A 24,986-nucleotide genomic window follows, 5' to 3' on the forward strand; every position below is an offset into this window, starting at 1 on the left:
AAATATAAACCTCTTCCAAAGTTATCAAAAAGCAGTGTCCATATTATACAAGCAACATATTATTTTTAAAAATTATTTTTAAATATCCAATAAGTTACAGTAATACCTAACGCGTTTTGGAATATTCACAACCCATCGAGCGTGTCTCCGATGCGAAATCGAAGTACGTTGTCTTACAAGGTTCGTGGGTCGCAACCACGTGCACAGGAAGAGACAGGATGCAGTTGCATTCGATACCCGACGGAGGATTGCGCAACAGCACCGATCCTCGAGTTGCATAATTCTCTTTTGTATCCGAGCACGAAAACACGCGAGCTAGCGTAAACGTCGTTCGACCTTTACAGAATTTTCACCTTCTCTACCGCGCTGGAAAAGCACGCTTGCGTTCTGCTTTCGTGGATGCTGATTATTTTGCAATATCCATCGGAAGACCGTGAACATCCTTCGCGATCAAACAGATACCGAATTGGAGAGATTACTGAGTTCGTTCAACTTCGAAGAAACTTGATTCGATGATACTTTATCTTCGTTTTTAATTTTAATGTATAAATGCATTGGGTGTTGACTTGATTTCACTTTTGGTACGAAGGCGCGTAAGTGGTTAGGTTAGGTTAGGTTCTATGTCTCCAAATTCCTACGAGCCGAAATTCCTGCGCCCCCCGAATTTCTACATCCTAACATTTCCACGGCCCCAAATTCCTACGTCCCGAAATTCCCAGGTCCCCAACTTCTTACGTCCTGAAATTCCTACGTCCCCAAATTTCCACGTCCCCAAATTCCTACGTCCCCAATTTTCTACGACTTGAAATTCCCACGTCCCCAATTTTCTACGACCCGAAATTCCCACGTCCCCAAATTCCTACGTCCCGAAATTCCTACGTTCCCCAAATTCCCAGGTCCCCAACTTCTTACGTCCCGAAATTCCTACATCCCCAAATTCTCACGTCCCGAAATTCCTACGTTCCCCAAATTCCCAGGTCCCCAACTTCTTACGTCCCGAAATTCCTACGTCCCCAAATTCTCACGTCCCCAAATTCCCACGTCCCCAAATTCCTACGTTCCCAATTTTCTACGACTTGAAATTCCCACGTCCCCAAATTCCTACGTCCCGAAATTCCTACGTTCCCCAAATTCCCAGGTCCCCAACTTCTTACGTCCCGAAATTCCTACATCCCCAAATTCTCACGTCCCGAAATTCCTACGTTCCCCAAATTCCCAGGTCCCCAACTTCTTACGTCCCGAAATTCCTACGTCCCCAAATTCTCACGTCCCCAAATTCCCACGTCCCCAAATTCCTACGTTCCCAATTTTCTACGACTTGAAATTCCCACGTCCCCAAATTCCTACGTCCCGAAATTCCTACGTCCCCAAATTCCCAGGTCCCCAACTTCTTACGTCCCGAAATTCCTACGTCCCGAAATTCCCAGATCCCCAACTTCTTGCGTCCCGAAATTCCCAGGTCCCCAAATTCCCAGGTCCCCAACTTCTTACGTCCCCAAATTCCCACGTCCCTACATTCCTACGTCCCCCGAATTTCTTCGGAGAAACTTAATTCGATGATAAGAATACTTTACATTATCTTCGTTTTTAATTTTAATGTATAAATGCATTGGGTGTTGACTTGATTTCACTTACGAAGGCGCATAAGTGGTGGCGCTGGGAGCAAACAAAATGGCGGACGCGGAGGTTCTTTCGTTCAGTTGATACTTTAGGTTAAATATTTTCAACAGTAATCTTCAATATTAAGTCAATAACTTTCAATACTAAACTACTACTTTCAATATTAGTACTTTCTGTATTAATCTATGAATTAATCCACTACAAACTGAAATAAATTAATGCACTACAAACTGACAGTTTCAGTATTAGTAATTTAGACCCTTGTTACAATATGGCGTCACTCTCGTGAATGTAGCAAACCATACTCGTATGTTCACTGCAGTTGAACTTTAAGTTCAGTTCTAATTATAGTCTGCACAATCAAGTATTGCTGAAGGCAGAATTTTTCTTCAGTCGCCTTACATTGTAGCAATAATTAAACTAGCTGTGTGTGGCGCAACTACAGGAAATTATAGGTTAGGAGGTTAAGAAAGCTCGTAAAGACTACACCATTTTAGGCAATCATCGAAAACACTTTTCTTATAAAATCAAGAAATGAAAATTTTATAAGAAATCGATTTCTTATAAAATCAATTTAAGAAATGCTAAGATGCGATTTCTTTTTCAGATCTACCCCGGATTGAAAGAAGAGGGTTCTGTCCTGGGTGGCGCCACGCAAAGGGTGACGAGGTAGGTGTCCATTTAAAAAAGCAAGTAAAGTGTATGCGTCCGCAATTAAGCGGACCGGTGGCTTGTTCGAGAGCTTTATCGGTGGCGGGTAACAGGATTTAAGTGTCGTTTTTAAGAGGCCTCGCCCGCCTGGAAAGTTGCCCGCGCTACGAGCCGGAATTGCAGCGCTGTTAATAACAGTCGGCCACGACGTACGAGCCGAGATAATAAGAATCTCGAACAGCTCGACCCGTTCTCCATTAATTGCTCGCTTTTATTCTCGTTTCGGTTCGCGTTTTACGGCCGAAGATTCGACCCCTCGCGTGGTCAACTGTCCTCCATTTTTTGTTATACGAGCGATCTTCAATCCGTTCGTACGTTTCACCTGTCCAGAAAGTGACGTTTGATTGGATGAAAATGGAAATGGAGACTGAAGGCACGTTTCATGGAATTGTATTTTAATTTTGTTGGGTTAGGTCAATTTTTAATGTGGACTTTTTGTTACACGACTAAATTTTTACAAGTGATACTGATGTTGGAGATTATGTATCTTTATGTTGATGTTGATTGCATGAAAATGGAAATGGAAACTGAAGGCACGTTTCATGGAATTGTATTTTAATTTTGTTGGGTTAGGTAAATTTTTAATGTGGACTTTTTGTTACGCGACTAAATTTTTACAAGTGATACTGATGTTGGAGATTATGTATCTTTACGTTGATGTTGATTGGATGAAAATGGAAATGGAAACTGAAGGCACGTTTCATGGAATTGTATTTTAATTTTGTTGGGTTAGGTCAATTTTTAATGTGGACTTTTTGATACGCGACTAAATTTTTACAAGTGATACTGATGTTGGAGATAATGTATCTTTATGTTGATGTTGATTGGATGAAAATGGAAATGGAGACTGAAGGCACGTTTCATGGAATTGTATTTTAATTTTGTTGGGTTAGGTCAATTTTTAATGTGGACTTTTTGTTACACGACTAAATTTTTACAAGTGATACTGATGTTGGATATAATGTACTTTTATGTCAAATAAAAATTATTAAATGTAATAAATACATGTAATGTCAAATGAAACGATGTTCATGTAATGTCAACATCGCATGTGAAAAGTATGAGGTTAGTTTGATTAAAAATTATAAGCTGACTTTGAACGAGTAGCTCTGTAAAGGTACGAATATTTTAAATGTTAAAATACATGATTTAAAATACCTGTAAATGTAAAAATACGTGAGGTGTAAATGTTTGATAAAAGAGCACTCGAAAAGAGAGAGGACGTTGCTCTGTTTAGAACAGTGTATCTCCGCATCTATGGATATGGAAAGTTAGCAGAAATACGGAGCACATTAAATCAGATAAAACATCCCTCGGCCATTTTTATTATTTGCATTCGGAAGAGAGTTATTAAAATCGTTTTGTACAAACGATCTGTCCGGATAACGAACGTTTTATGGATAAAATTGATAGTATCGATCGAAAAGTCCAAGTACCGCACAGATGAGCGTCCATAAATAGGAATAATTGCGAAAGGATAAATTGTTCGAGTTCAGATAACGCTGTTCTATAACGATGATTCAATAAGATCTCGAGACCATTTCCGAAGGAGAAGATTCGGATGAAATATTTCTAATTATTTAGAAACGCGAGATATAGCTACGCTTATGCTCGTCCCCTTAACAGTGCCTTTGAATTAGCCGGTGTTATTCCAGTTTCCTGGGGAAACATCAAATATTGACCAATTAGTCGTGTTCCCCGTTACATCTTAAATTACCTCGCACTTGCGGTGTAACCTGCAGAAACGTGCGATTCTAGCAATTAGCAACGGTGACGGTCTTATCGACCGGTCCGGATAATTCGCGGGTAACTATAGCACAAGTAATGAGTTTTGGTCGCTTAAGGCTATCGCCATCCACTCTTGCAATTTCTAATTTCTATCGCAATCTTTGACCATTACTATTTTTACTGCAGTTCCTTTTTTTTATCTCGTTATAGTACTATACTAAAACTTCAGAAACAAATGCATCAAAGGGCTGATGTTGATAGGTGCATGTTTATAAACTGCTTTTTAAAAAATAGTCATACTATACAGTATCACAGTAAACATGATTATGCACCATTTTCTAAAAAAAATTGAAGAAGTCGTGTAACAAGAAATTGAGTTCTTTAAATGCATGTTTGTAAATCATTTAAAAAAAAAAGTTTTAAGAATCACGAAACAAGGGGTTGATTCCATTAAATACATTTTTATAAATTGCTTTTTAAAAAATAGTCATGCAGTACAGTATCACAGCAAACATGATTATGAATCATTTTTTAAAAAATTAAAGAAGTCGTGTAACAAGAAATTGAGTTCTTTAAATGCATGTTTGTAAACCATTTTATAAAAAAAAATAAAAAATAATGAAACAAGGGGTTAATTCCATTAAATGCATGTTTATAAATTGCTTTTTAAAAAATAGTCATGCAGTACAGTATCACAGCAAACATGAGTATGTATCATTTTTAAAAAAATAAAAGAAGTCATGTAACAAGGGGTTGAGTTTATTAAATGCATGTTTGTAAATCGTTTTATAAAAAGAATTTTAAGAATCATGAAACAAGGGGTTGATTCCATTAAATGCATGTTTATAAATTGCTTTTTAAAAAATAGTCATATAGTACAGTATCACAGCAAACATGATTATGAATCATTTTTTGAAAAATAAAAGAAGTCATGTAACAAGGGGTTGAGTTTATTAAATGCAAGTTTTGAAATAGTTTTATAAAAAGAATTTTAAGAATCATGAAACAAAGGGTTGATTCCATTAAATGCATGTTTACAAATCATTTTATACAAACATTTAAAAATTCATGTAACAAGGGGTTGATTCTATTAACTGCAAGTTTGGAAATCGTTTTATAAAAAGAATTTTAAGAATCATGAAACAAAGGGTTGATTCCATTAAATGCATGTTTACAAATCATTTTGTATAAACATTTAAAAATTCATGTAACAAGGGGTTGATTCTATTAATTGCAAGTTTGTAAATCGTTTTATAAAAAGAATTTTAAGAATCATGAAACAAAGGGTTGATTCCATTAAATGCATGTTTACAAATCATTTTACACAAACATTTAAAAATTCATGTAACAAGGGGTTGATTCTATTAATTGCAAGTTTGTAAATCGTTTTATAAAAAGAATTTTAAGAATCATGAAACAAAGGGTTGATTCCATTAAATGCATGTTTACAAATCATTTTATACAAACATTTAAAAATTCATGTAACAAGGGGTTGATTCTATTAATTGCAAGTTTGGAAATCGTTTTATAAAAAGAATTTTAAGAATCATGAAACAAAGGGTTGATTCCATTAAATGCATGTTTACAAATCATTTTACACAAACATTTAAAAATTCATGTAACAAGGGGTTGATTCTATTAATTGCAAGTTTGGAAATCGTTTTATAAAAAGAATTTTAAGGATCACGAAACAAGGGGTTGATTCCATTAAACGCAAGTTTGGAAATAGTTTTATAAAAAGAATTTTAAAGATCATGAAACAAGGGGTTGATTCCATTAAATGCATATTTATAAATCATTTTATACAAAAATTTAAAAAGGTCGTGTATTAAGGGGTTGTTTCTAACAAACACACATTAAAGCTGACGCGTTTATAAATCATTTTCCAAAGAACAGAAAAGATCACGAAATAAAGGGTAGATTGAAAGAAACATGGCTCTAAAAACATTTCACGCATGGATAATAAATAGACGCTTACTCCTGTTTATCGAAAGCTCCAATCACGGAAATGTCTTTGAGCAGGAAAATCGTAATTTCATCCGCAATTCGTGGGCTCGAAGAAAAGCAGCGGAAGGTTGCTTCGTTAGCTGAAGTGTCCTCTCGCGCGTTCCTGAAAAGAACTCGATGCGCAGATCGTTAACGTCTCGAGTAAATCGCAAATGAGGCTAATAAGCACGGGCTTGAGCTTTCGAGCTTACACGCGAGAGCTTTAGAGAAAAAAAGGTATCTGGTTCCGATGAAAATATTTCGACGCTGTGTACGATGTGTGACGAGGTTAAACCGCGTCAATATTTCATCTTCTGATAATTAGTTGTATTAAAAATGAAGTTTTTAAGGGAGATGCAACACGTGGATATGACATGTAATGATAGTGTTTATGTATTTATAGTTTTTATGTGTAACAACATATGTAAAGTTATGGTGTTATAATAATGCTTATAATATGGTGTTATAATATTTGTTTATGATAATGCAACGTATGATGGGAGTATTATATGTGCTGTTATAACACGTGGTGATGGAGGAGGTAATAGTACAATGATAGTATAAAACATGGTATAATGTATGATAATAGTAAAACATATATTATGATACTATAATATGTGATACTACAAAAAGTACCAATATACTGTTCACAAATATCCACCCTTATATTACCTCTCCCTATATAGCCACTTTTCACTGTGGATCTTATAAATCAATATCTTGCAGTCAAATAATAAAAATTAAAATCTTACAGTCAAATAATAAAAATCAAAACCTTGCAGTCAAATAATAAAAATTAAAATCTTGCAGTCAAATAATAAAAATCAAAATCTTGCAGTCAAATAATAAAAATTAAAATCTTACAGTCAAATAATAAAAATCAAAATCTTGCAGTCAAATAATAAAAATTAAAATCTTACAGTCAAATAATAAAAATCAAAACCTTGCAGTCAAATAATAAAAATCAAAACCTTGCAGTCAAATAATAAAAATCAAAACCTTGCAGTCAAATAATAAAAATTAAAACCTTGCAGTCAAATAATAAAAATCAATATCTTGCAGTCAAATAATAAAAATTAAAACCTTGCAGTCAAATAATAAAAATCAATATCTTGCAGTCAAATAATAAAAATCAAAACCTTGCAGTCAAAAAATAAAAATCCAAATCTTGCAGTCAAGAAATAAAAATCAAACTCTTGCAAACAAATAATAAAAATGAAAACCTTGCAGTCAAATAATAAAAATCAAAACCTTGCAGTCAAATAATAAAAATCAAAACCTTGCAGTCAAATAATAAAAATCAAAACCTTGCAGTCAAATAATAAAAATCCAAACCTTGCAGTCAAATAATAAAAATCAAAACCTTGCAGTCAAATAATAAAAATCAAAACCTTGCAGTCAAATAATAAAAATTAAAATCTTGCAATGAAGTATTAAAAATCCAAGTCCTCAGTTAATAATAAAAATATAAAAAATTGTAATAATTTCAAAAATTGCTGAATGAAGTGAATATTTTAAACAACCCCTAGTAACATTAATATCCGTTTATCGCCGTATCTTTACGCTGTCTTCCGGCGAAAAATCTCGGTGAAAGGTCTGTCGGGTGTACATTGTCCTTTTCTTTTTCCCCGGTTGATTAACCGAGCAACGTAAATATGAAAACGCAATTACCCGGTGAAACGGGACCTCTCCTTGGTCGAAATTACATTTTCGAGGGGAATGTCGGCCAGTTTGCCGCGGAAAGAGAATCAGAAGGGATTAATCGAACCGCGTGTTCGACGGAGGCATTCGTTTCTCGTCGGAAATCGGTTTTCAATGGCGTTTAACAGGCCAGACCCTTTACCGGCATCATCATTTCCGCGAATATTTCCGCGCGTGTAATCAGACCGTCTCGCTTTAAAAACTACTTCGATACTCGGGGAGAAAGGACCTTTTAAACAGAAATAAAATGGACGTTGACACCGTTTGCACGTTCGACAAAATGGAGATTTCGAGAGGAAGGTCTTCAAGTTTTGATTTGGTGACGATTTAGAATCGAGTCGAAACTTATTTCGTTGCTTAAACGATCTCCTTTATTTCTGGTCACCCGATCGGACTTGTTCCACTGACCTTAAAAAGGAATCGCGGCGAAACGTGGCGTGGGTGGAAAACCTAACCTAAACGCGACTCACGCTATTTCGTTGTGCGGATTTGGCCAGCGTACACCTAAACGCTGACTCTATATGGAAAACGGAGCTGTCACGCGATGGAGATCTTAATTCACGATAACCCTTTCTTGATCTGTCTTTCGTGCTATTTAGACTATCTTATTTCATTGTTTAGCTACATTGGTCAACTCGTATCATAACCATTTATATCTCAATAAAGTTTTCTTAAAAATTTTACAAGAAACTGTTACTTATAAAAGATAGCAGACGATAAGAAAAAGAAATCATACAATTTTTAAGTACAACGATTGGAAACTACAAAAATCTGTTGAAGAAAGGAATTTGATAACCCGTTTTTTATTTGTTTTTATTTTATAACCTCGACATTTAACTATAGGAACATTCTTCAGAATAAATGTTATGCTTCCCATAAATGTCATATCACGCTTTATTACCGAATGTTATACTGAACAATTTTTGAAATAAACCTCCGTTGCGTATTTCAAAACAAAAGACGCATTCAAGAAAATGAAACTTTTATTTTCTCGACGCTGCAAGGAAAATCTCCATTCTTTTTACAACCGAATAAAGTACGCGGTTGTTTTTTAGTGCTTCGTGGTTGTCACAGAGAAACCTTGAACATTTTTTCTTCCTTTTTTCAATTTTTCCGAGTGGGAACATCGTATCTCACGATCCGCGTCAAATACGATATTTCACAGTGACCTTAACGTAGCGAAACAGACTTGTACATTACTCTTCTTTAATTTGAAATCAAGAAAGAAAATGGAGCGTTGCTGTTGCGCAAAATTTACCGTCCTTCTTTCTTCGCACTCCATTCAACAATATTGGAAATTCTATAGGCGAGAAATTCCACGCATGGAATATTCGGCGCTTGGGAAATTCTACGTGTGAGGAATTCCACGCATGAGAAACTCTACGCGTGAGAAATTCCACGCGTGACAGATTCCACCCGTGGAAAATTCGGCGCGTGAGAAATTCTACGCGTGGAGTATTCGGTGCTTGAGAAATTCTACGCGTGAGAAATTCCACGCGTGAGAAATTTAACGCGTGAGAAATTTGACGCGTGAGAAATTCTACGCGTGAAATATTCGGCGCTTGGGAAATTCTACGCGTGAGAAATTCCACGCGTGAGAAATTTAACGCGTGAGAAATTTGACGCGTGAGAAATTCTACGCGTGAAATATTCGGCGCTTGGGAAATTCTACGCGTGAGAAATTCCACGCGTGAGAAATTTAACGCGTGAGAAATTTGACGCGTGAGAAATTCTACGCGTGAAATATTCGACGCTTGGTAAATTCTACGCGTGAGAAATTCCATGCGTTAGAAATTCCACGCGTGAGAAATTTGACGCTTGAGAAATTCCACGCGTGGGAAATTCGGCGCGTGGGAAATTGTACGTGTGAGAAATTCCACGCGTGGAATATTCGGCATGTGGAAAATTCTACGCGTGGAAAATTCTACGTGTGAGAAATTTGACGCGTCGGAAATTCTATGCGTGGGAAATACTACACATGAGAAATTTGATGCGTGGAAAATTCTACGCGTGGTAAATTCAACGTGTAGGAAGTTAGCCGCGTGGGTAATCCTACACGTGCCAAATTCGACTCGTAGAAGATTCAATACATAGTACATTCACCTCGAGATAAATTCGAAGCGTGACACATCCAGCGCGTGATAAATTCAACGTCTTTCAACATATGGAAAATTCGACTCGTGGAAAACTTGTCGCACAGAAAATTCATCGCTCAGAAATTTTCATTCGTCAATAATTCGACACGCAAAAAATTCATCGAGAGGTTTCCTCTTATAGCAAGTTACACGTATAGAAAATTCACCTCCTAAAAAATCCGGCGCGCTAAATACCACACGCGGCGAATTGAGCGCACGTGAAACGCAACGTGAACGAAGCGAACGTATAATTATTCGTATAATTTCCATAAAAACATTCGAATGCGAAGTGCGATCTCTCCAGATTCTCTTTCGATTCGATTTCGAAATCCCTGGATTATAGATGATTCACTTTCGAATTCTGCACCGATTGCTTGGCGATACAACGGGTCGCCTCGTGTGTGCACATTCACGATCCGGTTGTTTCGCATTCCGAACGCGAATCTCATCTCGTGTAAGCCCAGGTGTATGTACAGTAACGTGTTTATACAGCGGACTTTACGATCGTCCGGCTATTTTCGGCGAACTTTCCACTTTCCTCGTTTTCGTCGACCTTTGCGTCGAATATCGTTCCACGTAACTACGATCGCTCTTTCCTTGTTTTTTTATTTCCGCGGAAAGTCAACGGCATTTCCAGAATATCGTCGTTACCGTAACTCGACGGAGGTAAACGTAACTTCGATAACGTTTCGTCGCCGATGGTTTTACGATTCTCTCGCAAAATGCATTAATAATGGCTGCGAACGACTAGCCAATGAGAGATTCGATATTGATGGTGTGCAGCTAGCGAAATAATGCGTTTCAACGTAACCGGGCTACAATATGATGTGTACCGATGCGAGTTGCGATTCTGTCGGTTTCCTGTGTACCTCGGCCCTGTTCACGGTAAATAAGTAAACCTGAAGCTATTATTGGGTGTACTGTATCGAAAATCGAATAAATTTCGAAAGGAAACGCTGAAATATGGACCTGAAAGAGATGCTGGGATTATGTCACTTGTGAAATATGGAAAAATTACTGAATTATCGACACTGGAGATATAGGAATATGTGAGGATATATAGATATATGTTCACAACATGAATTAATATTTTATACAGCTTTTTTAATTTTATAAAATAACATTTTACAATTTTCAGAAATAATAATGAACATTTTATTATACAATTATTCAAACAGGACTTGTATGATATTGAAGTTGAGACTATAAAATGATAGTGAGAAGATGAGTATTAGATAGATGTGGTGGTGTTGTGGTTAGAGTAGCGGACTGTCAATCTGAGGGCCCGCGTTCGAATCCCCAGGGGGTCAGCGTTTTTTTCACAATTTTATATGGTAGTATAGTAATAGTTGGAAGTAGTATATGATAATTGTGGTACTAATAGTAATAAAATAGTAAGAAAATTACTAGTAATGATATCGTAAATAGGTACTAATTAATAGTAACAATTGAAATAGTATAGTAATGGTAATAGTATAATGGGAGTGGCAGAGGAATGCTCTAGAACCAAAATGGCGTTAAATAGTATTAATAATAGTTGATATATAGTGATATGTAGTAGTAGTGAATTAATAGTAACTAGCATTAATAGTAACAATAACACTAGTAATCGTTATAGTATGAGATAGTAATCCGATATGCGAGTAATGTAATAGTGAGTAACCGATACTAAAGAGTACTAGCAAGATATATAATTACAGCAATGAGTACTAGTAGTACCAATGGCTCTAGTAAATAATAGTATAATAACAAAAGCACAATAATTAAAATATGATCCCAATAATGGTATCCAGCGAAAATACGAACGAGAGAAAAGAAAAAGAAGTTTAAAGAAATCAAAAGAGTGTTTAAAGATGAAAGATCCAAGGAGGATGGAAGTACTATGTTTTTATTTTGAGCCATTCGTATAGTCGTATTATCCAGTCGTTCGAACGGAAAGAATTTCGCGAAGAAGACAGGGGTTCGAAAGGCAAAAACGTTAATCGATGGAATTCCACGATTTTCGTCGATATTCCCGAATCGTTCGCGTGCGTCACAGCACTTTCAGCAAGAAGTTAAAAGGAACTTTCGTATAAAAGGAAGAGGAGACCCGTACAGGGAGAAATTCCAGCAACGTTTCGCATCCACGAAGAGTTATGGCTCGGGGGACACGAAGAAACACGGCATGCATTTGCGAGTGACCGTATAATAGAGCTGCATTGTAGCGATGCCAAATAATTTCGATGGGTCAGAAATTTTCGAAATACAGAGATTGCGCCCTGAATCGTCGTCGAACGAAAACTTTTAAGAGAACTCCCGGCTTAAACGAGATATTATAATACTGAAAAGTTTTGCATACCGATCGTTCTCACGGAACAGGGATCCCGAAGAATATATCCGGAACACAAACACCAGAGAGCGTTCGGCTGATTTTAATTTGCCGATCCAGATCAATAAAATATAAGTTACACGAAAAAATTTGTTATTTTAATTGTAATATATGTATATGTAAAAATTGAAAATATCGAATTGCCTTTAGCATTGCTGATTTCAACGAGGAAATATTCGATACGCATCTCCGGTCTATTGCATTATTCATATTCCTTACTCATCAGTGTTACACTCTTTATCCTTTATTTCTAATTTTTACTACTGAATTCGCACTAGTACGGACGTTTATGCCCTATGGCATATCGAAATATGCAAAATATATGCAAACGCGTGATACCTACGGCTACAACGAACGATATCACGCGTACAAGATAATCGAAACGAGACATTCAGAAAAAATCAAGAATGCTTTCGAAAGATTGAATATTTTTCTGAAATTGAAGTACGAAAACAATATTTGTCCGTAACATATTGTTGATGTGCAAATATGGTTAGCAAAATGAGGAAATCAAACATTATACCATGTGTGTTTATATGTAACATATTGTTCATATCAAGGTACTGTAGGAGCAAGAGAAAAAGAAAACAATAATTGCCATTATGTACATGTTTGTAACGAAGTACAAAATTCATTCATTGCAAACAAACTCTGTTCTTATTGTTTACAAACTCTGACTATTAGCTTCATTATTATTTAAATAGTCCATCATGATCTTGTTACTATGATTTCTAAATAAAGATTTGAATATATATTTTTCTTTTGTCACTTTTAATAGGATTACATTAAATGAAATGTATATAAACATTCACATGTTAGTTGCAAAAATTATTTTGTCTTTCAATGTTATCTAACTTATAAAATTATTAGACATATTACCATAGGACTATATTAAATAAAATGTATATAAACATTCACATGTTAGTTGCAAAAATTATTTTGTTTTTCAATGTTATCTAACTTATAAAATTATTAGACATATTACCATAGGATTATATTAAATAAAATGTATATAAACATTCACATGTTAGTTGCAAAAATTATTTTGTCTTTCAATGTTATCTAACTTACAAAATTATTAGACATATAAGTCTACAGCCTTGTGGTAAAATTGAAAAAAAAATTGACAGTTAATAGGTTGACTATGAAATTGAACCAACAGTAAAATGTCCATAAACTAAATAAATCCAATACAAACATAAGATATTGATGTTAACCGAATAAACCCAGAAACCTAGTTAGGAAATCTAGTAAGAAACTTACTAATGAACAATTTCGGAATTTTTCAATAAAACAGTTCAGAGATCGGATACGCCGGTTCGCCACCGCGAGAGGTGCTCACAAGAGGCAGAAGCATAGACTCCGTGGACAGGCCTTTTCATCCGAGCGACTGGGTCGATGTGAACCTTGAAGTACCAAGTACACCGAGGCCAAGCCCTGTGCTCACGAATTTAACCGTCGACACGAGCCTCTATCCGGCCAACAACCAGCCCTCGTCCAACGGTAAGCTCGAAATTGATCGTTAGCTCGTATTGCCAGCTGTATCCTTAACGAGAGCACGGTTAGCACCGACGCGTCCCGACGCCGACGCATCCCGACGCCGACGCGTTCACCGATAAGGACTCGGTCGCTTGTATCGTTTAACATAGACACTACGCTGCTTCCCATTTTGTAAATAACGACCGGCAGTCCTGTTTTCGAATTGGTCCAAAGCTACCCTACTGGTTTCGACACGGGATACTTTCCTGCCTTGTTTGTACAAACCCTGCTCTTGTTTGTGCACGAGTGTTGTTGCATTTGGATGTTGATATTACTCTTTTCATTTTATGTGACACTCAGGTACTTTAATCTTTCAATTGTGGTTTAATCTTTCAGAGGTATAGTTTCTTTTTGATTAGTTAATTTTCTACCTTGTCTGTACAAACCCTGTCCTTGTTTATGCACGAGTGTTGTTGCATTTAGATGTTGATATTATTCTTTTCATTTTATGTGACGTTCAGGTACTTTAATCTTTCAATTGTGGTTTAATCTTTCAGAGGTATAGTTTCTTTTTGATTAGTTAATTTCCTACCTTGTCTGTACAAACCCTGTCCTTGTTTATGCACGAGTGTTGTTGCATTTAGATGTTGATATTACTCTTTTCATTTTATGTGACGCTCAGGTACTTTAATCTTTCAATTGTGGTTTAATCTTTCAGAGGTATAGTTTCTTGTTGATTAGTTAATTTTCTACCTTGTCTGTACAAACCCTGTCCTTGTTTATGCACGAGTGTTGTTGCATTTAGATGTTGATATTACTCTTTTCATTTTATGTGACGCTCAGGTACTTTAATCTTTCAATTGTGGTTTAATCTTTCAGAGGTATAGTTTCTTTTTGATTAGTTAATTTCCTACCTTGTCTGTACAAACCCTGTCCTTGTTTATGCACGAGTGTTGTTGCATTTGGATGTTGATGTTGCTCTTTTCATTTTATGCGACGCTCAGGTACTTTAATCTTTCAATTGTCGTTTAATCTTTCAGAGGTATAGTTTCTTTTTGATTAGTTAATTTTCTACCTTGTCTGTACAAACCCTGTCCTTGTTTATGCACGAGTGTTGTTGCATTTGGATGTTGATGTTGCTCTTTTCATTTTATGTGACGCTCAGGTACTTTAATCTTTCAATTGTGGTTTAATCTTTCAGAGGTATAGTTTCTTTTTGATTAGTTAATTTCCTACCTTGTCTGTACAAACCCTGTCCTTGTTTATGCACGAGTGTTGTTGCATTTAGATGTTGATATTACTCTTTTCATTTTATGTGACGCTCAGGTACTTTAATCTTTCAATTGTGGTTTAATCTTTCAGAGGTATAGTTTCTTGTTGATTAGTTAATTTTCTACCTTGTCTGTACAAACCCTGTCCTTGTTTATGCACGAGTGTTGTTGCATTTAGATGTTGATATTACTCTTTTCATTTTATGTGACGCTCAGGTACTTTAATCTTTCAATTGTGGTTTAATCTTTCAGAGGTATAGTTTCTTTTTGATTAGTTAATTTCCTACCTTGTCTGTACAAACCCTGTCCTTGTTTATGCACGAGTGTTGTTGTATTTAGATGTTGATATTACTCTTTTCATTTTATGTGACGCTCAGGTACTTTAATCTTTCAATTGTGGTTTAATCTTTCAGAGGTATAGTTTCTTTTTGATTAGTTAATTTCCTACCTTGTCTGTACAAACCCTGTCCTTGTTTATGCACGAGTGTTGTTGCATTTGGATGTTGATGTTGCTCTTTTCATTTTATGCGACGCTCAGGTACTTTAATCTTTCAATTGTCGTTTAATCTTTCAGAGGTATAGTTTCTTTTTGATAAGTTAATTTAATTTGAACTGCTTTTTGATTAGTTAATTTAAGTTGCAACACGAATTGAATTTGAGCTTCATATTTTTCTAAATTTCACTTACATTGTTACTCATTTCAAATGCAATTTTACTCACAATGTTTTAATTCCTAAACTTTCATCTTCAGACTCGAATCCAAAGAGCAGCACCCCGATCCCGCCACCAAGACGAAGAAAGAAGAACAAGGGTCGACCGCTGCCTCCGAAACCGGACGAGGTGTCCGAAAACTGTTCGAGCAACTCGAAACGTAACGAAACAAGCGAGGAACCGTTATATTCGTCGGTGAAGTCGCCGAAGAGCAGCGGGGACGAGCAAGACACCGAGGAGATCGGCAAGTCGGAGAAGCAACGATGCTCGCACGAGAACGCGGCTCGCGACGGAAGAAGAACGAAGGAGATTTACGAACACAAGGCGAGTAGAACGTCGAAGAAATTTCCATTGTAAATTTCGGCTCGATATTCAACGGTGTATTTACCGCGGTGCAAAACGGGCCGCGATTGGGCAAACAACGCCGCCGAACGCTCTCGGGGGGATAGCTCGAATCTGTGAAACAAATATCCACGACATTAAAAAATATTTACGAATCGGATTCACGAATCAGACTTGGCGTTCGTTATTCTGCATGGTTACGCACGGAGGATCAGCCAGATCGTGGAGAAATATCTTTACATTGTTTATATTTGCATTACAACGCGTTTGAGTTTCATTCTTCTTTTGTTCGGTTGGTAGATATAAAGCGATGGGATTGTAGAACTAAATGGGATTGAAATGTAAGGTTTATATATTTTCAAATTTTCGCGCGCTCTGGGTGGGGGATGCTTTCAAATTTCTGCGATGTTAGACTTTAAATTTGTATATTTAGGCGATGTTATAGTGGTAGGATAGTGATAGCTTACTCGAAAATTTGTGCGAAGATAGATACAATGATGTCGAATTCAAATTTTCAAATTTTCGCGCGCTGTGGGTGGGGGAATGCTTTCAAATTTGTATGACGTTAGATGACTTTAAATTTATATATTTAGGCGATGTTATAGTGGTAGGATAGTGATAGCTTGCTCGAAAATTTGTGCGAAGATAGATACAATGATGTCGAATTCAAATTTTCAAATTTTCGCGCGCTACGGTGACGGAGGATCGCCATTAGAATACGTGAAGTAGTTTGAAGTTTCCAAATTAAAATTTTCAAAACACACTCTACGCTGGATGAGTGTCAGTAATGTGTACAAAAGGAACCTCAAAGCTTCCGAATTCAAATATTTATTTTTTGGCGCGCTGTGGCAGTCAAGCGCCATTACCTTACACAAGACTGCAAATGGCGGGAACCTTGTAGCGTTCCAACTTGTCAAACTAACCGTTCAAATTCTCAAATATCAAATGTCCTGCACAATATATTCCATTAGCGTACTCTAACTCTGAATGCTGCACCCATAACAATATAACGAGAGTTGAAATTAATCGCAACAGACCCTCAACTCTCAGCAACATTATTTCCTTCCTCCCAATAGTAACGAACCGTTTCCTGGAACAGGTTAACGGGACCGGAAGGATAATATCGAGCGACGTGGTCTCCGGCAAAAGGACATCTCGCATGGAGGACAAGAAAAGGACGTTCGAGAGCAACCATCATCGAAAAGTCCACGAAAATGACGAGTACCAAAGATTCGCGAACAGCAGGAGCAAGGACTCGTCGACTCCCAATCGCGAGGATAAAAGGAAGTCGAAGACGGAGAAGGAAATCAAAGATTCGTCGCTTAATGTAAGGACTAAAAACTATAGCACTGTCAGTCTGCCAAATTACGACGAGTTGGACGTGGCCAGACATCGGACGATGGAAATCGAGGAGGGCGAAGAAGACAAAACGAAGTCCAGGAGACCCGTCAGGAGCAGCACTGGCTCGCTTCCGGCTGAATCCTTCCTCTCACCATTTTCCGAGGTATTTTCTTCGTATTCTTTAGCCTGTTACGAGCTTGTTTAGGGGAGATAAGGGTATTCGTTTGCTGTTTTAATTTTGGACCTGCAGTTTAGATATTACTCGAGATGCAAATGTGGAGGTCTCATTATTACTCAATGTTCAAATGTGGAGGACTCATTATTAATCAATGTTTAAATGAGGAGGACTCATTATTACTCAATGTTTAAATGTGGAGGACTCATTAATATTCAATGTTTAAATGTGGAGGACTCATTATTACTCAATGTTTAAATGTGGAGGACTCATTATTACTCAATGTTTAAATGTGGTGGACTCATTATTACTCAATGTTTAAATGTGGAGGACTCATTATTATTCAATGTTTAAATGCGGAGGACTCATTATTACTCAATGTTTAAATGTGGAGGACTCACTACTACTCAATGTTTAAATATGGAGGACTCATTATTACTCAATGTTTAAATGTGGAGGATTCACTATTACTCAATGTTTAAATGTGGAGAACTCATTGGTATACAGATGAACTTCGAATTAAGTTTGTGTGGGTTTTTGAATATGTCAATTAGGTACTTAAGGGGAGAGTATTCTCAATCACTTCGAACAGTAGATAGTTTTTACTATAGCATGTTTTCAGGACATAAAACGTAAATTTACTTGAAATAACATTGGATAGGTAGTTTAGCTATCTGCATAGAAGCAGACTTCTCAGGTACTTCAAACAGTTAAGACATCATGGGTGCTCCTAGTGTTTGGAGTACTTTGACTACCTTTGACTACTTCAGCTGCCTTATGTATCTTTTAGTCAGCTTAATTATACGAGTCCTTTGTTTGAATTATTTTGAGTAATTCATGTACCTGTACAAATGTAGACACTCTATGTTTGCTCTTTGAAAAGTCTCAAATAATAAATTCTAACGAGGAACCTCAATTACCTCAAACATCGGAAGAATACATAAAATGTACCTGACCCATGTAGTTCAACTTCATCATCCACATCAGTCATCTCTCCACAGACTTCAAACAAAAAGACCAATTATGTAACACATAACGCCCAACATAAATTAGTATTCATCGTAGCTTTCGCAGAGGAAGATAAACTTTGATGGCGCATATTTTGTCAAGTACGATGGAAGTTCCTGAATTATGTTCAATTTAACGGGAAGTCTTCTATCGCGACAAATTAGCCGTAAACGCGCGGGATAATGCTCGGTACCCGAAGTTTCTTGGTGAAGGGGTTCGAGCCGAAGAAACGCGATCACGCGGATAAATCGCAAATTTATTCTAATCCCACAGAAAACGAGCGTGCGACTAGAGGACTACATTCCCGGCCAAGGAGGCCCCGATAACCTATCGGCGTATCAGCTCTTGGAGAAGCTGGATTGCGGGCAGGCCGGTTTCGTGAAGTACGAGGCTGCGAGTAAATCGCAGGATTGGGATCTCGGTGACATCGGTAATTGCGAATTGAATCACCGGCAACGAGGATCCTTCGAGGTATTGTCCCGCCAATCGATACTAGTATGTTTGCATTACGGATATTGAAATATACTGGAGTCTGTCAGATTTAGGTACATAGATTCAAATGTTTCTAATTGCTGATACTTATCTGGGAATTTAGAGCTCTAGGGGTAGAGGGATTTAGAGATGAAATATGGGGAGTTTGAAATTGGGGAGTGTGGGAATTGGGGGATATGGAAATTGGGGAATGTGGGAATTGGGGGATGTGGGAATTGGGGAATGTGGAATTGGGGAAGTGTGGAATTGGGGAAGTGAGGAATTGGGAAATGTGGGAATTGGAGGATGTGAGAATTGGGGGATGTGGGAATAGGGGGATGTGGGAATTGGGGAATGTTAGAATTGGGGAATGTGGAAATTGGGGAATGTGGGAATTGGGGAATGTGGAAATTGGGGAATGTGGGAATTGGGGAATGTGGAAATTGGGGAATGTGGGAATTGGGGAATGTGGAATTGGGAAAATTGGTAGTTGGGGAATGTGGGAATTGGAGAATGTGGAATTGGGGAATGTGGGAATTGGGGAATGTGGGAATTGGGGAATGTGAAAATTGGAGAGTGTGGGAATTGGGGAATGTGGAGTTGGAAAAATTGGGAGTTGAGGAGTGTGGGAATTGAAGAATGTGAAATTGGAGAAATTGGGAATTAGGGAATGTGGGAATTGGGGAATGTGGGAATTGGGATCGGAATATAGGAATGTGGGTAGCTATAATAAACATGTAGTAATACGGGAATCTGTGTACCTCTAAACGCAGTAACATAATTTTACAGGAGATCGCAGGGATGAACGATAAACACGACGAGGACGTCGTCGACTTCTCCAAAGACAATGAAAGAAGATCTCCAATCGATTCAAACGTTTCCACATCCTCGATTTACTTACAGAAGCCCGAAGCTTTTGGGAAAGCATCGTCGCCGGCACTTGGCGAACTGGAATATTCAGAAGTGGATCCAAATAGGTCGGTAGAGATTAGGTATGGTCGGTGTTCAAGGGATTAAGCGGGTTTAATAGGAGAGTCCAGATGCCAAGCGGTGTAAATCCATATTCCGCTGGTTTTAGCGTTCTGTATAATTTTCTCTCGCAGCATCCACCGCTAATACGCTCCAATGATTCTTCGATTATTCTATTAACTTCCAATTTCTATCACTGTTACTTTACTGCTTTCGTAGAACTCGGACGAGGCATTCTAATCCAACGGACAGTTGCGGAGTTTTAACTGCATCCAAAGAACCCTTTTACCTTGACGAGGACAAACATCGTTCAGCTTTAGCTTCAGGTATGTTTGTTAAGTGTGTTTCTTCTTTCTGAAGTAGCTGTCTTTGAGGCAGTCTTTCAAACAATCTTCGAGGTAAATTAATCTTTGATGCAGTAGTATGTAACCTTGGATGTAAATCAACTTTTGGTTTTCAAGTGGTCAACCTATTTTTGATCTACTTTTAAGGAACCTTGAGGTGAATTAACATTTGATGCACAATTTTTCAACCTTAGATGTAGACCAATTCTTGATTTGCTATTTAGTCAGTCTTGATGTGAATCAACATTTAATGTACCTCAATCTTTGAGGCACAATTTGTTAACCTTAGATGTAGACCAATTCTTGATTTATTATTTAGTCAGCCTTGATGTGAATCAACATTTAATGTATCTCAATCTTTGATGCACAATTTGTCAACCTTAGATGTAAATCAATTCTTGATTTGCTGTTTAGTCAGCCTTGTTATGAATCAACATTTAATGTACCTCAATTTTTGATGCACAATTCGATAACCTTAGATGTAAATAAATTCTTGATTTGCTGTTTAGTCAGCCTTGTTACGAATCAACATTTAATGTACCTCAATCTTTGATGCACAATTTGTCAACCTTAGATGTAAATCAATTCTTGATTTGCTGTTTAGTCAGCCTTGTTATGAATCAACATTTAATGTACCTCAATTTTTGATGCACAATTTGTCAACCTTAGATGTAAATCAATTCTTGATTTGCTGTTTAGTTAGCCTTGATATGAATCAACATTTAATGTACTCCAATCTTTGAGGCACAATTCGATAACCTTAGATGTAAATCAATTCTTGATTTGCTGTTTAGTCAGCCTTGTTATGAATCAACATTTAATGTACTCCAATTTTTGATGCACAATTTGTCAACCTTAGATGTAAATCAATTCTTGATTTGCTATTTAGCTAGTCTTGATATACATCTACATTTGATGCACCGCAATCTTTGATACACAATTTGTTAACCTTAGATGTAAAACAATTCTTGATTTGCTATTTAGTCAGTCTTGATGTGAATCAAAATTTGATACAATTCAGTGTTTGGTTCACTATCAGTCAACCTTACAATCGTACCTCTGATTTACAATTAACCTCATAAATCAGTCTCTCGCTATTAACCACTCTTTGATTCGCAATTAGCCTTCGCCCTAGTGGTCGTATTTATCTCTAGAGGAAGGTTCCCTAGGGAAATCTAGCTCATCAGTGTACCACTACTGAAAATCATGTACTTCCATTTACCAGATGCGATCGGAGGATCCTGCAGGAGCGAGGGGCATGATCAATCAAGTCAATCACGGACAATGTTCACTAGGAGCCTGTCGAACGAGAGCGAGCCGAACGACCCGTGCGAGACGAAGGATCTCCAGACAGATCTGATCAGGAGCATCTCCGAAGAATCGTTACCGAAAGAGATGCTCGAGGAACAGGAGCTGGATCAGATGTTCGACGAGAAGCTCGCGAAGGACGTGCACAACAATTTGAAGAAGAATCTGGACGACTGGAAGACGAGGACACCGCCTCCTAGCCCCGAACCCAAGAAACCCGAGGTGGATGTCGATCATTCGACGTTGCTGAAGGTCCTGAAAGAGGAGGCTGAGGAGAGCAACCTGAGCTCCATGACACCCAGTTTAACCGAGTTGGAGGCAGCTCTGTCGGACATGTTGGAAAAAGAGGACACCCAGGATTCGAGACACGAAAAGGACGAAAAGAATATAAAATCCGATCAGGAGGGTCCCGTGTCTCTAGGTCAGATCCTCAAAAAACCGACAACAGTAAGAAAAGTCTCGTTCTGTTCCTGGGAGGAGGCCGTAGCGCAGTCCGCGATCAGGAACGATCGCGAATTCACCGAGCGTCAGGTCGATTTAGATAACGGGACCGTTTCTCATCCGGGAGACCCCATGGATCTTCCTCCAGAAAAACCTAGCAGGTTGAACAGGAGTCTCGAAGACAGCGAGATACCTACGCCTCCTAGGAGGAAGCACAGGAGCATCATGGCGAAGAAGGATTGCTTAGAACAAAATGGCTGTTCGAACGACAGGCTCATCTGACGCGTTGTGAATGGGGCTTGAACTTTGATCGAGACTCTGGGTGAACTCTGGCAGCGTAAGGTGAATGACTGTTCAGTGGAAAGTTAAATTACTGTTCAGATCGATAGTTTGGACAGTCTGGATTGAAAGTTGGATCTCGAGTGATTATCTTCTGCTAGGCTTGAAAGTATTGTAGCTACTTGTGTACCTAGCTTCATGTTTGAATATCTTAGCTAAAATTAATTCTTGTGTTGATGATCATTGACTGAGGATTTAAATAGGTGTCTAGGTATTGTTACCTAGTGCATGTGACATTATAGGTATTGTCTTACCTATAGATATTATTACATATGTAAAAATCTATGTATGTGAACAGACAGTTCCACAATTATCCACAATTATGTGTCCGCAAACAGTTTGAACATCAACACAAGGATTAATTCTGTGTGTCGTTAAATTAACGAAGTAATGATTGTCACCAGAAGATGGAACACTGGATTAGTCGACGTTTGTAGCAATAAGCCACGAAAGTTCAGCTGTGATGAGACAAGGAGCAGAGATATTGGACGTTAGCGACACTAATATGATCGACAATGACGTGTTACGAGCAATGTTGTTACGATTCCACTTTATTCGAACGATAAATTCGTTTGAGGTAGCTGGAAAGTGTAGCAGAGTGGTCAGAAGAATTTTTCCAGCTCGGTTGAGGCTTTCTTTCGATGAAAGAAAGAGACGGAACTTTCTAACGAACTTGCTTCTTTCGAAGAAACGACGGGTGCATCGTGTCTCCCGAAAATCACGAAACTTTGTTCGCCAACTCCCCGAACAATGAGGATCGCGAGTTGACTACTTATCCTCGTTCGAAAACGCGTCAGATTGTTCAGACCTTTACCTCGAATTATGGTTAAAAAGAGAGAATAACTTAACGATGTTTCGTCGGGATTTCTTCTGTATATTTATTTGTTTCGTGTTTGTTAGCCTTTAAATGTTGTTGACGTTTTCTCATTGTTTGTTGCGTTCTTGAGGGAATGTTCGGAGGAAAGTGAATAGGGTGATTTGCGAAAATTTATTTATTAGATTTTTAATTGTTTGGATTTTTGATTTAATGATTATGGAATTTGGAGTAATTGGTTTATTAATTCCTCAATTCCATATTCCCCAATTTCCTATTCCCCAATTCTCACATTCCCCAATTCCACATTCTCCAATTCTCACATTCCCCAATTCCCACATTCCCCCATTCAACACTCCCTAATTCCATATTCTTCAATTCTCACATTCCCCAATTCCACATTCTCCAATTCCACACTCTCCAATTCTCACACTCCCCAATTCTCACATTCCCCAATTCCACACTCCCCAATTCCCACATTCCCAATTCCCACATTCCCCAATTCCCACATTCCCCAATTTTCACATCCCCCAATTTTCACATCCCCCAATTCCCACATTCCCCCATTCCACACTCTCCAATTCCACATTCTCCAATTCTCATATTCCCCAATTCCACATTCTCCAATTTCACATTCTCCAATTCTCACATCCCCCAATTCTCACATCCCCCAATTCCCACATCTTCCAATTCTCACATTCCCCAATTCCACACTCTCCAATTCTCACATTCCCCAATTCCACATTCCCCAATTCTCACATTCCCCAATTCCACACTTCCCAATTCTCACATTCCCCAATTCCAAACTCCCCAATTCTCACATTCCCCAATTCCCACATTCCCCAATTCCCAATTTCCCCAAATCTCAAACTCCCCAACTCCCAATTTTCTAATTCCCCAATTTCCAGATTCCCAATTCGCCAATTCTTAAACCCCCACTTCTAAATTTCTAAATTCCCAAAAAAATCCCAGATATCCCAAATTTTCCAAAGTTCTCCCCCCAAAAGAAGGAATCGTATTCAGTTTCTCGACTGATTAAACGTCGAAAGTTTGTACTGGGGTAAGAGAAATTTTCAATGATCGAATGATTAATCGAAACTATTAGGACGAGTACTTGTTCGAACGATTTGCAAGTTGGACCGTTCGATTGCACTTCATGTGTACGAGCTATCGATATCCGGCGACTTCGTTAGTCGAATGTCTGGCGTTCCATTTACGACCAGCTACTCGAGGTGAAACCCGTAATGAAACCTGTTCATTCAAACTGCCACCAATATAATTCGCATCAAAATGGTATCGATGATTGGACGTTCCTCCATGTAATGTATTCATTCTTAAGATGTTGTAACATTAATTGACAATAAGAGGAAATTGTTGTTACGAAACTGTTTGGAAATTTCGTTCAAATTGTCAGATAATAAATGATCAGAAATTCAATATGTTTGTACTTTTCTTTATTACCTTAATTAAAAATGCGATTCATTATACGATAATTTATATAGTATCATAATATAAATTCACCAATTAATTCTGTAATGTAAGATTTCTATTTATAAAGCATCTCTTAGCTCATAATTAAATATTGGACACGTTTGTGCTTTTCACTACAAACTTAATTAAAAACATGTTTCAAAATATAATGTATACAGTTTCTCTGTATAAATTTACTATTTAATTTGCCATAAAATATCATCAATTAATTTGTTACATAAAGTCGTCAATTA

The 24,986-nt window shown here is 37.6% G+C and overlaps 1 protein-coding gene across 3 annotated transcripts in view; it reads left to right on the forward strand.

Annotated features, from left to right (window-relative positions):
- The window catches only part of LOC100880932 (uncharacterized), a 50,219-nt gene extending 25,520 nt beyond the window's left edge, over window positions 1-24,699 (forward strand). For 2 of the 3 annotated variants that reach the window (XM_012282765.2, XM_003702151.3), the window contains 8 exons: window positions 2,228-2,289; window positions 13,547-13,752; window positions 15,751-16,034; window positions 17,152-17,556; window positions 18,850-19,047; window positions 19,837-20,039; window positions 20,236-20,342; window positions 21,586-24,699. In XM_012282765.2, coding sequence (XP_012138155.2) covers window positions 2,228-2,289; window positions 13,547-13,752; window positions 15,751-16,034; window positions 17,152-17,556; window positions 18,850-19,047; window positions 19,837-20,039; window positions 20,236-20,342; window positions 21,586-22,391 — 2,271 coding nt within the window. In that variant the 3' untranslated portion in view covers window positions 22,392-24,699. The remainder of the gene's footprint in view (window positions 1-2,227; window positions 2,290-13,546; window positions 13,753-15,750; window positions 16,035-17,151; window positions 17,557-18,849; window positions 19,048-19,836; window positions 20,040-20,235; window positions 20,343-21,585) is intronic. The other variant, XM_012282766.2, reaches the window with a different exon arrangement.
- The last annotated feature ends 287 nt before the right edge of the window (window positions 24,700-24,986 follow it).

The sequence above is a fragment of the Megachile rotundata genome, chromosome 3, assembly GCF_050947335.1.
Source record: "Megachile rotundata isolate GNS110a chromosome 3, iyMegRotu1, whole genome shotgun sequence".
Classification (NCBI taxonomy): Eukaryota; Metazoa; Arthropoda; class Insecta; order Hymenoptera; family Megachilidae; genus Megachile; species Megachile rotundata.